The sequence below is a fragment of the Gopherus flavomarginatus genome, chromosome 6 (assembly GCF_025201925.1).
Source record: "Gopherus flavomarginatus isolate rGopFla2 chromosome 6, rGopFla2.mat.asm, whole genome shotgun sequence".
Lineage (NCBI taxonomy): Eukaryota > Metazoa > Chordata > Testudines > Testudinidae > Gopherus > Gopherus flavomarginatus.
The window spans coordinates 96,086,699-96,100,085 of NC_066622.1; the positions used below are offsets into that span (position 1 = coordinate 96,086,699).

Consider the following 13,387-nt stretch of genomic DNA (forward strand, 5'->3'; position numbering starts at 1 on the left):
TTATATCAAACTTGCTTTGATCCGCCGGAGCACGCAGCCCCGCCGCCCCGAAAGTGCTGCTTTACCATGTTATATCCGAATCTGTGTTATATCGGATCGCGTTATATCGGGGTAGAGGTGTATTAAAAATTCTTAGGAAGCACTAGCCCAACTGGAATTGAAGAGCCTAGGTTCATCGGCTGCTAACTGTACCCTGTACTGCACAAAGTGTGCCCCTCTCCGCCTTCCCATGTGCAATTCAGCCCTGACCAGCCGGAGACTTCTTGCAGAGGAGGCACTGCATGGGTAATATCCCTGCAAACTCACTGTACCAGCGAGGGGATTATTTAGTTCCATCTCTTTATAAATACTGAAGATTTATCTTTATTACAATATGAAATTTATTTTATAAATATGGAAAAAGCCCATAAGGGGTTCTAATGCTTATTCTGGTATTTAAAAAAAAATAATCTGTTCATTCACTTGTTTTAGGCACTGGCAGCAATGCATGTTACATGGAGGAAATGAGAAATGTAGAGATGGTAGAGGGAGATCAAGGACGAATGTGTGTGAACATGGAATGGGGTGCGTTTGGAGACAATGGATGCCTGGATGACATCAGAACAATTTATGACAAAGCTGTCGATGATTATTCGTTAAATTCTGGAAAACAAAGGTATTTAATACTGAAATCTAGCAAGAAATCTGATGTAAAATTTATGGAATCTGATGTGCTAGGAATAAGTGATGTTGCCTTCAGCTGATTTTAAAAGTGGTATAATTAAATCTCCATTTATGGAAAATAGAAGGATTAAGAGGACATAATAGTTTGCACCGTCACTGTCCCCTGTAGGAGCTCCCTTGTTCCTGATTTCCCAGATGGATGACTTTCTCCATCTCTGACAGGTCAAGTGGTTGCAGTCTTTTCTCTAATGTCAACTCTGTGTTGGTTATCCTTTTCTTTGTCACCTCCAGGTTGTTAAACTGCACCGCACTTTGCTAGGGACTACCTTCTCACAGTCATCTGGAAATTTCAGCTGCCTGAAAATGCAGCGTCTGCTTGTTAAGTGCGATGAGCTGTTACATGCCCAGAACATCAGCTCAGAATGCTGTACTGTCCTTTTAGGTAGCAGGGTCTGCAAAATGAGTTAACATGTGGCAAGCTAGTGCGCTGCAGATTCACGCTGTAGCTTGCTGCACACTAACTTGCTGTGTACACAGGCCATCATATAAACATACAGTAATCTATAAAAATATGATTTGAAGTGTAAAAACACATGAGGAATACAGAGAAGGTGGCAGACTGCTTGGAAAGCTCCAAAATGTGAGGGTACAATTTTAAGTCCATAAAGGATCAGGCACTGAGGAGGCTGGGAGATGCTTTTTTGCAATGACAGCAAAGAGAGCATGGAATGAACTGCCAAAGGAGTATATAATTCAAAGAGAGTTAGGCATTTAAGAGAGAGGCCATTTATAGGATACAAGACTGTTCATGGACATAATTGGACTATACGGCCCCCTTCCAATGTGAAATGTTACTTTGTACCTAGGTTGGATAGAGGAGCCAGTAAAATCTCAGATTTGCACAAAAGACTGAGAAAGACACTGTAACGTAGTGAATTGATTAAACAAAGAAAAGCAAAATGTACCTTGCAGTGAATTAACAGATGTGGAGACTGGAGTACTGTGTATAATTCTAGTCACCCATGTTAAAGATAAATTCAGACTAGAACAGCTGCAGAGAAGAGCGGCTAGGATGATCATGGGAATGGTGAGAGTATTCTACAAGAGAAAACTGAGCAGTATGTTTTAAAGCAAATGAAAGTGTGATTGTAGCACAAGTAAATATACCAGTGCTAATCTAGCTAGCACAGGTAACAACCATAGTGAAGACTTGATGGCACAGGCTTCTGCATGGCCTAGCAACCCGAGTACATACCCAGGATCCCCAGTGCACTGATGATGTGGTAGCTAACCTATGCTGAGGCCTGTGCTGCCATGGCTTCACTACTGTTGTTACTGATAATTTGCTGGAGTAAAGGTAGCATGAGTATACTCACGCCCCATCACACCTTTGTTTGCTGTGTAGACTTACGCTGTAAGAGCTTGGCTTGTTTAACCAGGAACAACAAAGGCTGAGAGAGAGGATATGATTGCTCTCTATAAATACACAAGGGGTAGATGGTAAACACCAAGGAGGGAGAAGAGCTGTTTAAGCTAAAGGCCAATGTTGGCACAAAAGCACATGGGTATAAACTGGCCATGAACAATGTAGACTGGAAATTTGAACATGGTTTCTAACTATGAGAAGAATGAGGTTCTGGAACAGCCTCCCAATAGCACTAGTGGCGGCAAATAACATAACTAATTTTGAGGCAGAGCTTGATAAATTTATGAATGGGATTATATGATGAGATAGCATGGGAGTGGCCCTCCAGGAGGTCCCATCTAGTGCTATGTCCTGTGTTCCTATGTTTTAGTTTTAATTATTAAAATAATATTCCATCCTAAACCAGTAAATGTTCATTTAGAAATGTTTATCAGCTGAGCACCTGATAGTAATAAAAATGTCATATCAAATTCCCTGCATTTTCAAAGAAAAGTTTAATATGGGACTTCAGTACTCCATTGTCTCTGTTACTGTATCACTGCTGAGAAATGGGAATTGACCACTGGCTTCTGTGTTTGTGTATGAACAAAGTGTGAATTAGCAAAATTCTAACATTAGTAATTGTCAAATACATTAAATATTTGAGAATCATGTTAGCAATTCAGTAATAGCTAGGAGAGCTAACAGGAACTGTCGTACTCACGTCTGGGGGCAAAACTGACAGCTAGTTACAGGAACTGGGCAAAGAGAGTTGGTAAGCATGGATTCTAATAGTGTACAGTATTTGAGTTTGTGTAACACCGTTCATCTCAAGAACCTAGCATGATTTGAGTACACCTAATTACACTTCATAACACCCGTGTGAAGGATGAGGATAAATAAAATACTGCTCTGGCTGCATGTATATCCAAAGAAAGGGGGATCAAATTTAATACAAAAGAGTTTCCTCAGAGAATTCAATTATTCCTTTTCAAGGTCTGTCACAACTGTTTATTGTAAACAGCTATAATATTATTAAATAGCTAGTTTAGGACAGAAATGCTCAAATTCTGCCCAGTTGAGCATGATCTTAGCAACTTGGCCAGAATTCTAAGGAGGCAAAGATAATCTGGATAAAATGGAACACGTTGCATTTTCCATAATCTTTGGTATAGAGGCATGTCCTTGAGAAATTGCAAGTCCCAACATGCAATGTTTGGATCAAGATGTGTTGGTTTTCTTTTCTTTTCTTTTTTTTTTTTTTTTTTTTTCAATGCAAGGATTTGTTATGCATTTTGGCACATTTACTGTTGCCTCCACATCTGGACACGTGCAACAGATTAAGTGCAACCAGACATTGAAATAAAACCTTCAGTGATACAGTATAAATAGCCCTACTCTCTGTACTGATGAATTCATCCATAATTAAACCAATAAATAATGGTAATTAAGCTATACTCCTGGAAATACTCATGAACATGTACTATTACTTTTGCCGTTGTTCATGCACTTGCTTTTTTCAGTGTAAAAAGCAACAAAGAGTCTTGTGGCACCTTATAGACTAACAGACGTATTGGAGCATGAGCTTTGACCAAGTGGGTATTCACCCGTGAAAGCTTACGCTCCAATACATCTGTTAGTCTATAAGGTGCCACAGGACTCTTGTCGCTTTTTACAGATCCAGACTAACATGGTTACTCCTCTAATAGTTTTTTCAGTGTGTTACCCAGTAGTTTCTGCTCTTTGTAGAACTCCTCTATGAAAAGAGGTAATGCTCCAGGGACTGAAACTCAGCTCTAAACGCACATTGTCTGTGTAACCTACTAACACCGAGGCAGCTCCATTTAATTTCTAAAACTCCAGTTATGAGATGGTTATCAAACTCTCTTCACTACTGTTCGGCATATTCATGTAAACTAACTGAATTATTTATAAATAACATTCCTTCTGAATTGTACCATTGTCTTTAATTCCAGGTATGAGAAAATGATTAGTGGAATGTACCTGGGAGAAATCGTTCGCAATATTTTGATTGACTTCACTAAAAGGGGATTCCTGTTTAGAGGTCAAATTTCAGAGTCACTGAAGACCAGAGGTATCTTTGAAACCAAGTTCCTTTCACAGATTGAGAGGTAAGATTGATGCCCGGTAGAATTGATCCAGTTGAAATAGCGAATGTCTAATTTAATACTGGTGTTTGAGGGGAGGAAACATAGGAGTGCAGTTCAATTCTGCTTGTCATTGAATTTTTCTAGAATTAAAATGTGATAGATTGTACAACATGTGTCCTTACTAACTAAATCTGAGCAACTGCTTGGCATTCAGTTCTTATTAAAGCACATATTGGCTTGTAAACTGTAAGGCCCTGCTTCTGCAAACTTTCATTGAGTAGCCTTACTGAATTCAGTGTCCCATCTTGCATGAGTAAAGTTGACCCCTAAGCAAGTGTTTGCAGGATCAAGGCCTAAATTGTGTAGCTCTCAGATTCTTTGATGTCAAAACTTATACACATTGGTAACTGTTTAATGGCACAAATGTCAGTGGTCATGGATAGCCTTACAGATTTGACCTATATCTTTTGTGTATATTTATGTAAGCTAGATGTTACTATTTTCCTTTTCATACAGTAGTGAGATTCAGGCTAATTACCTCAGCTCACGGAATTTTAAACTGTTTAACTTGCCCTTATAACATATGGTTAAAACTTAATAATGTGTTTTGGCTTCTTCTACCTTTTCTGAAAATAAGATCCTCTAGGAATTCTAACATTTATATAATGCAACATTTTCCTTTTTAAGTGTCAGACAGTAGTTTTACCTGTCCAACTGAGTGTGCACATGATAACCTGGAAGGGAAAAAAAGATTCATGCCAGATGAGCAAAACTATTTATAGAGCGCAATAATGAAATGGGAAGTTCACCTTAGAACTATATGACTTTTAAGGAGGGAAATAATGGGATCAGGAAACAGAAAAATGATTTTGTGCTCAAATACTTCTGTAAATACGAGGAAAAATATTTTGTTTTTATCTGTACTGGATGCCTATAAAGGCTGCAAGAAGAATTCTTTAGAATGTTTTGTCAGTTCATAGGAGTATTTCCAGCTAAGGCCATGTCAACACTACCTCTTATGTCGGCAAAACGTATGTTGCTCGGGTGTGAAAAAAAACACCGTCCTGAGCAATGTAAATTACGCCAGCATAAATAGTAGTGTGTACAGTGCTATGTCAGCCCAGGAGAACTTTTCTTGCTGATATAGCTATTGCTGCTCGTAGGAGATGCTGTAGTTATTGACGGGCGTGCTCTCTAGTCAGCATAGAATGGCTACACGAGAGATCTTAGCATGGTACAGCTGCATCAATGCAGCTGTAAGCTCTCTAGTGTAGACGTAGCCTGAGTCATAGTGATAGTAATCAAAGATGTTTTTGCTGTTTCATTTTATTGTTTGTATGTTTAAAAACAAAAACAAACAATTTCCTTGTTCTTATTGATTACATATGGTAGTATATAGTAGTAGAGATATAATTATTAAGCTATACTAGCAATAGCTACTCATTGATTTATTTGTATTGTACTATTAGTACCAAGATAGTATATTGTAAAGTAATTTAAAGGCCACTTGATGTTTCAAGGAAAAGCCTAGTATAATAGAGACTTTTCTCATGGAAATATCCTTTAGAACAAATGAGGAGGGAAGAGACATACAAAAAATTCAGTCTGTTGAACCAGTATTACTTCTAAATAGAACGTGTTTCAGTGTTTGCCTTGACTCCTTATATGATGATTGATGCTTGAATGCAGCAGCATAGGGTGGAGAAATGAGCTCAAGATTGTGAGACACTCTCGTGAGTCCTAACCTGGCTTGAACAGCAAATATTTGCCAGATGTGCCTATGATGATTTGTGGGTTCACCCAGACCAATAAGAGGTTCTGTCATTGCCTGCTCTGTAATCTTGGGTACCTCTGTATTAATGTAGCTATGATTCAGAGCCTTGACACCAGCAGCATGCCCATAGTACAGTGGTCTCATCCTGGCTTCCACCAGCCCAGTTACTCTTTGCAGAGTGACACCAACAATTCTTCTGGTCCTGAGCCTTCCCAAAACTGTCTACCCTGCCGTGTCCTGTCCCTCTTACTGGTGCTTACAGAAGTAACACAAAGTTTGTGGCCTCCAAAGAGCCAGTACACAAAGCAACTTGTTAGCAGAGCTGGGTTTATATACACACTGAGAGAGCTTGTAGTCAAAGTGAGAATAAGTTTATTAACAAAGAACATGGATTTAAGAGCAAAAGATAGCAAAGGGATATAAACAAAACAAAAATAACACTTAATTCTAGCAAGAAATAGCGCTGCCTTATGTAGTTTCTTGCTCACTCCAAACTGCCAGCATTCTTAGACCTGATTTAACAGGAAGATCTAGCTTTTATAGATACAAAGCACTGGCTTCTTTGTTCTCTCAGGTGATAGATTATTCAGATGTTTCTTTCCTACCCCACTCCCCCTCAATATTATCCCAAAGTTCCTTGTCTCCGTTTCAAGAGCCAGGAAGGCTTCCTGGGTGTACAGACTCTATCTCCTATTGTCATCTCCCCAACTTTAGTTTGGTGGCTTTGTTTACCTTGCGTGTAAATGTTCTTTTCATTGTCCTCTGTGATCAAGCGGGTAGACAAGTAAATCCATGTTCCTTTGTCTAGGGCAGGCTGGGATATATGGGCTGCCTGTCAAACACCTTTTAAGGACATAGTTTCATCCTACATTTATAACTCATTGTACTCATCCCGTACATACATCACACAATGGTTTTGGGACCAATGTGTCACCAGTTTGTATATGATTTTCCACAACATCTTTTAGATACAGATAGTGTGTTGGGGCAGTGAGTGTGTCAGGCCTAATGTAAGTCATGGTATGGTGTGCCCTCTGCCCGTTGGCATTCATGGACTCCTAAGCTCACTGTGCCTCACAGAGGGGTTGTGAGAATTTATTAGGTGTTAATTGTGGTATAAATACTAAATATTGTTAAAGGCTTCATTCAGTGACCTGGTCAAACATCTTGTTCTCCTTTTTTTTCAGTGACAGGTTAGCATTGCTTCAGGTACGAACAATCCTCCAGCAGCTGGGCTTGAACGGTACCTGTGATGACAGTATAATTGTAAAGACGGTTTGTGGAGCAGTATCGAGAAGAGCAGCTCAGGTGTGTGGAGCTGGAATGGCTGCGGTTGTAGATAAAATAAGAGAGAACAGAGGATTAGACCACCTGGAAGTAACAGTTGGTGTAGATGGGACTCTGTATAAACTACATCCACAGTAAGTATTGTTTTTTTCTGTGTTTGTTTGTAATGAGTGCTGCATTGATGTAGGTTTGGCCTTTCTCTGAAGTGTCAGATTCTGGTCTCGGTTAGAGGAAGAATAGTCATTTAAATTAATAGCAAGCAAACCAGAGCTTGAAAAACAATTATGGTTGGAGCTTTATAAGGGGAATAAGAGACTGTAGAAGGAATGATAAAGCACAGTTAGCAATAGTATGACAAATAAAAAGTAATGAAACTCATTAAATAAGGTGGAGGTCAGAAGTACAGGTGAGAGCAATAAGACCATTAAATAGGGGAGAAAAGCAAAGAATTATCGCTTCCTGAAAAAGAAATGACAGAAGAATGGTTTCTTTGCATCTATAGAGACTGACATTAATGAAACAGTGGTAGGAAAAAATAAAGGAATACAGATCAGATTACTTCCATGAAAGATGTGGCATAAGCTATCTAATAGCTCAACTATTAACTGCTGCTAAGTTAATAATGGTGTTGCAGTTGTGTCTAGATGCCCCAGTCAGGGTTTGGAACACCATTGTGCTAGGCATTGTCCACACACATGGAATAAAGAGACAGTCCCTGCTCCAAAGTGCCTTTTAAGTAATCATTTGATATTGAGAATATTCTAGGTGACTGGAAAATGGTAAATATAGTTCCAGTATTTAAAAGAAGCTAAACATTGCACACTGCAAGTCTAATGTATATATTAGGAAAAGGTTTAGAGATAATTCAGTATGTAAGTCACTATGGATTTGTGAAAGATAAATTGTGTTGGAAAATGTCATGATGGGCTGTGAGGAACCAGTAGATTCAGTACATCTCGACAGTCAAATGTGGGCCTGACAGATTATCATATGAAGTATCTGATAGTGGGGATAGATAATAAATTAGTAAAATACTAGTGATTCTCAATCCATGTTTTGTGGAAACGTAGCTTAGGGTCTAGGTCATATATTTCCCATATCTTGTATACTTTTGAAAATATATATACATATATGGGTTCCCAAATCCCCTGCTTCCATCACCCCACTCCCTGCTGTGACATCAGAGAGGAGAGCTCCTTGGGTTACTGTGACATTCCAGGTTGTAGTCCAGACCAATGAGGGGCTGTCACCCCTGCCCTGCAAACATGGGTGCCTCACTATGCTTTGTAGCTCCCACCTAAGCTGCCCACAAACAGACTTCCAGCATGCAGGTAATACTCTGAGTGTCTGATGTGTGGCTCGCAGGCTGTAGCTATACACAGCTACACTCTCTGGCTTCCACCAGCCTTGGTTACCACTTGCATGGTGACCCGAACATACTCCCAGTCTGGGTTTTCCTCCAAAATGTGTGTTCTGCACTGTCCACCCCTCTCCTCGGCAGTCCAGACACATACATAGAATATCAGGGTTAGAAGGGACCTCAGGCGGTCATCTAGTCCAACCCCCTGCTCAAAGCAGGACCAAGCCCCAGACAGATTTTTGCCCCAGATCCCTAAATGGCCCCTTCAAGGATTAAACTCACAACCTGGGTTTAGCAGGCCAATGCTCAAACCACTGAACTTTGCCTCTCTAAGGGGATCCATATACAACAGTTTATCTCCCTAAATGGAGTTACCCACACAGTTCACAACAGTGGATTCATTTTGATTAAAGAATAAAATAAGTTTATTTAACTACAAAGAGAGAGATTTTAAGGTAGTACAAGCGTAAGGCATTAAATTCAGAAATGCTTACAAGAGAAATAAAGAGAACACTCTTCCTCGGACTAAAACTTCACCTTGAAACCAAGTCTAGTTTAAGTCTAATACCACATGTTTCCCCTAACGTTGCTGACAAAACTCTCAGGCCAGGACCTGCTCCCAAAGTCCAGTGGCTGTTTCTTTTGTCGTCTTAGGTGAAAGAGAGAGAGATGGATAGGGAGAGATACCTTGGGGTATTTCTCCCCCTCACCTTTTATAGTTCAGTCCTCCTTTGAAATGCATTTTTCCAAAGGTTACCCCTAGATAAAGTTAATTCCCACTGTGAGGTTGGAGTCATGGAGTATTGTGATAAGAGGTTTCATGCAGATCCATTTGTTCCTGAACTCCTTTCCTTGCCAAAAAATGGCCACTTAATAGGTGATTGCTCATCAACTTTGACACCTGGCTAGAGGCGTCAGCTTGTTCTTTCTCTTTGAGAGACTTGTCTGGTAAACACATTTCAGGGTTAATTTCAGCTTCTGTTTATAACTTTACACATAATATTACTACACACATTTCATCATGATATTAATGACCGGTGAGTTATAAGTTTTCAAAGGCGTATTTTGTACAAAGATTATTACAGTAGTGTTGTGTAGGGTGTGACTACAGGGGTGCATTTGGTACAGTTACCTATAGCAGTGGTGGGAGGCAGAAGCAAGCAGCCCAGATGGTAAAGACAACTCTTCATCAGCTGTGGGGCTTAAGGGAGCTCCCCCATAGACCTCCCGGAGCCAGTGAGAGGCTGGAGAGGTAGCATAAACTCCTGAGTCTGTCTTGCATTAATGATGGTAGGAGGGAAGGGCAGAGGTAGTATAGGTTCAGGCAACCATGCTCCCTACAGCTAAGGGGTAGAACTAAATAGTTATCATTTAAACTGCTTTTTCCTTTCCTAACTACCATTGTTATATTGTCTCCCAATCATTGGCACTCTCCAGCAGTGTTGTTCATCTCTCTTTATGTGCCTAGCCAGTGTTCAGAATTTTGTTGGACTGTGTTCCTCGTGGCAGAATCCTGTAGCGATGCTGCTGGATTACACTTACATCCCTATCTGTTTGTTTTGTAGCTTTTCAAGGATCATGCACCAAACAGTAAAGGATCTCGCACCGAAATGCAATGTGACATTCCTCCTTTCAGAAGATGGCAGTGGGAAAGGGGCAGCTCTCATCACTGCTGTGGGATGTAGACTGCGTGATGCTGAGCAAAACTAAACTCCAGAACACTGGCTTTAATTCTGCCTTTCGAGCACTTTCTTATAAAGCTGCGACTCTGTAGTCTGAACTGGTAGAAGACCAGAATTCACTGCTTTATTGAAAAGTACAACTAATGACATAAAAAATAGGATTCAAAATAGAGTGTGTGCTATTGATAATATCCATCTCCGGACCCCCAATCTGCATGTTTCTTTTCCACCTGGTTGGTACATACATTCCCCATCTCTAGGTCATGAAAATCAGTTTATTATTTATTCAGCTGTCAAAATAAGTTATTGTTTGAGATAAAATTACAGCCAAACGATATACATTAATGAGAGTTACTGTTACTTTGTATGAAATGTATTCTCTCCAGCAGATACTACGTCCATGTTAAATGCACCACTGATATGCTGAACATAAAATCAAGGTGTTTATGCTTATAGAAGCAGAAGTAGTAATTCCCTCCTGCGTTTCTGCCTAATGTTGTTTCACTTAAAATGACTCTGGAAATATTAGTGTGTCAGCACTGGGTGCTCATGTAACTCTATAGTGGGATTTAGAATACGACCTATTTGCCTCCTCAGTTCATGTTTTATTACAGTAAAAGTAAATGGCTCTGTCCCAAAAATCTGGTATCATTGGCATTTCTCATTGCTTTTGTGAATAGTGGTGTGTTACCAAGTACAATATGTATTGTTTAAAGAGGAAAATCTTTACTAGTAAAACCAAGTGATTGATTGGGGTAATCCAAATCTCTGGACATGGGAAATCTGCCATCTTTAGCAGATTTTGCTTTATTCTTCAGAGTCTAAGATTTCTTGTAAAAGTTTTCTATCCTTTTTTTTAACTAAATAAATCAGCACACTGCCGCTGTTTTGCTGAGTCTGTAGCTAAACAGACTGGAACAGCATCATACAGAAGTGTAAAATTCCCCCTCTTACTTTAAAGAGTTTTTTTTTTGTTTTGTTTCAAAGCAAGTTTTAATGTTTAAACACTTTCTCAAAACACAAAATAATACCAGGGTCTCGCTTTGGTTTGGATGTTAAGGACCCAAGTGCGTAAAACAAATAAACCACAAAAACAATGCCAGGCCCAGTTATTCCATGGACTTAAACAACTACGACAGATTATATACATACTGAGTATCCCTTCCTATGCTGAATCGATTCTGTCATTGTAAGTATTTAGCACATCTATTTTTTTTAAACCGAGAAGCAAGTTAAGCCAGTCTACATTAAATAACTTTTGCATGTCACACTTTTCTCCTGCAAAAAAAGGAGTGTCTTTTGTAGTTATTTCCTCCTTTTCTACCAGAAATGAATTGAGGTCTCTGCATGGTTTTTTTTCCTGCAGAAAATCTGGATATGCAGTTTGCTGTTCCCTCTTCTTGTGTCACCCCCAGGATTTGGATTGCCCTAGTTATTGATAACATTTCAGTATGCATTATGATGCACTGTGATTGACTGTTGTAAGGTAACATGTGAGTCACAAACAATACTTGCAGCTTTGTGTGTGTGTGTCTACCTGAAGAATTGCATGCCTAACTGGTTTTGCAAAGGTAGAAAGTCTTTTTACTTTGCACACTAGTAATAGTTATACTAGTGTTAAGTGATATTTGTGAAAATATTAAACTTTTTTTGATGTGTGTTAACTGGTGTCCCGTGATTCTTTCTGGAAGAGGCTCTGTTGGATAATGGCTTAGTACTTTGTAAAGCTCTGCTGTTTTATAAAGCTATAAAACCTAATCACAGCAGTGTCAGGGTTTTTTTTATTCCTATGTACTCTATTACTAAGAAGGAGTCCACAGGCATGACAAAGACTTGACCTATTGTACTAAAGCAAACCTGCTTAGAAATACATTTGGCCAGCTGTTCAGTCCAGGGTACGATAGATGCGCCTCTGCAAAACTGCACATACTCTTATGGAGTCCACGCCCTCCTTGTTTGTTTTTTTGTTTTTTTGTGCGCACCATCTGACATTTGTACACCCACATATGTCAGGTAACTACACACATCCACTAGTTTGCATATGCAGTTACCTGATTTGTATGTTGAAATGTCAGTTTCTGTGCACAAATGTTGTGCTCTCGGAGGTGTGCCAATTGTGCATCTAGCTGAAACTACTACTCATAATCTCTGCACAGCCGTCAGCCTGCCAAGGCCCAGATATGCATCTGTAATCCAAAATGATAGACAAAATAAAGTGAGAAGCTTGCTATGCTGAACAAGGTTTTTGTTTGCTTGTTAGTGTAACTTACATTTTCTATCATTTTAATTGCACGAATCTTATTTATGATGTCAGCAATCTTTTGGAGATGGCTTGAGCCATAAAATTTGGATCTGACTTTTGAGCACTAGTAAATTTAGGTCTGTTTGAATCTGAGAATTTGGCTCAGTATAGAGAGACTGAATGGCAGCAAAATTCAAATCTGGATCTAAGTTTAGATTGTGAAACCTCTTCCCACTAAATTTGGAGGTGCTTGGATATGTGGATGTTTGGTTGGGCCAATCTTCCTAATTTATAATAAATGAAAAGGGGATGACAATAAGCATGGAGGTGGCTTTGTGTTTATAACAGTGGAACTTTCTCTGTCATGGAGGATAGTTGCCGTGAGATGAGAAGCCCTAGTTCTTTTCGAAGCAGGAGATAGACGTATGCAGGACTTTAATCTCTAAACAGCTTCTTACCCATGAGAAGTGTGTTAAGAATGAAGTGCAGGTCTTGATTGTGTTTTAAAAAATGTCTTAAATTCCATGTTGACCAAGCAGTAATTGAGATGTCTTACAATGCATTATTTAAAGGTTTGTGGCTTGAATAAAACTATGATCCTTGCTTTGTAAGATGTTTATTTAAAAATTATCATATAAACCTTATTTCATGGAAAAAGTGTCATTTACATACCTATGTTATGCTGTCATCTGCTCATACTGAGTTGAGGATCCTTTAGTGTTTCTCTTACAATGGTCTCATCGTCATTTTAATGTTTTAAAACAAGCAATTTTTGTTCTTTTTAAATTAGCAGAAGGTAAAAATAAAGATTTTCCTAATTTCTGAAACTATTTTGTGCTTTTTGTTCCTTCTTTTTGTTGGAA

The 13,387-nt window shown here is 39.1% G+C and overlaps 1 protein-coding gene across 1 annotated transcript in view; it reads left to right on the plus strand.

The window, feature by feature from the left end:
• Positions 1 to 13,354, plus strand: part of HK1 (hexokinase 1) — a 69,288-nt gene extending 55,934 nt beyond the window's left edge. Inside the window, exons 15-18 of the mRNA XM_050959336.1 lie at positions 472 to 655; positions 4,045 to 4,200; positions 7,141 to 7,374; positions 10,166 to 13,354. Coding sequence (XP_050815293.1) covers positions 472 to 655; positions 4,045 to 4,200; positions 7,141 to 7,374; positions 10,166 to 10,310 — 719 coding nt within the window. The 3' untranslated portion in view covers positions 10,311 to 13,354. The remainder of the gene's footprint in view (positions 1 to 471; positions 656 to 4,044; positions 4,201 to 7,140; positions 7,375 to 10,165) is intronic.
• The last annotated feature ends 33 nt before the right edge of the window (positions 13,355 to 13,387 follow it).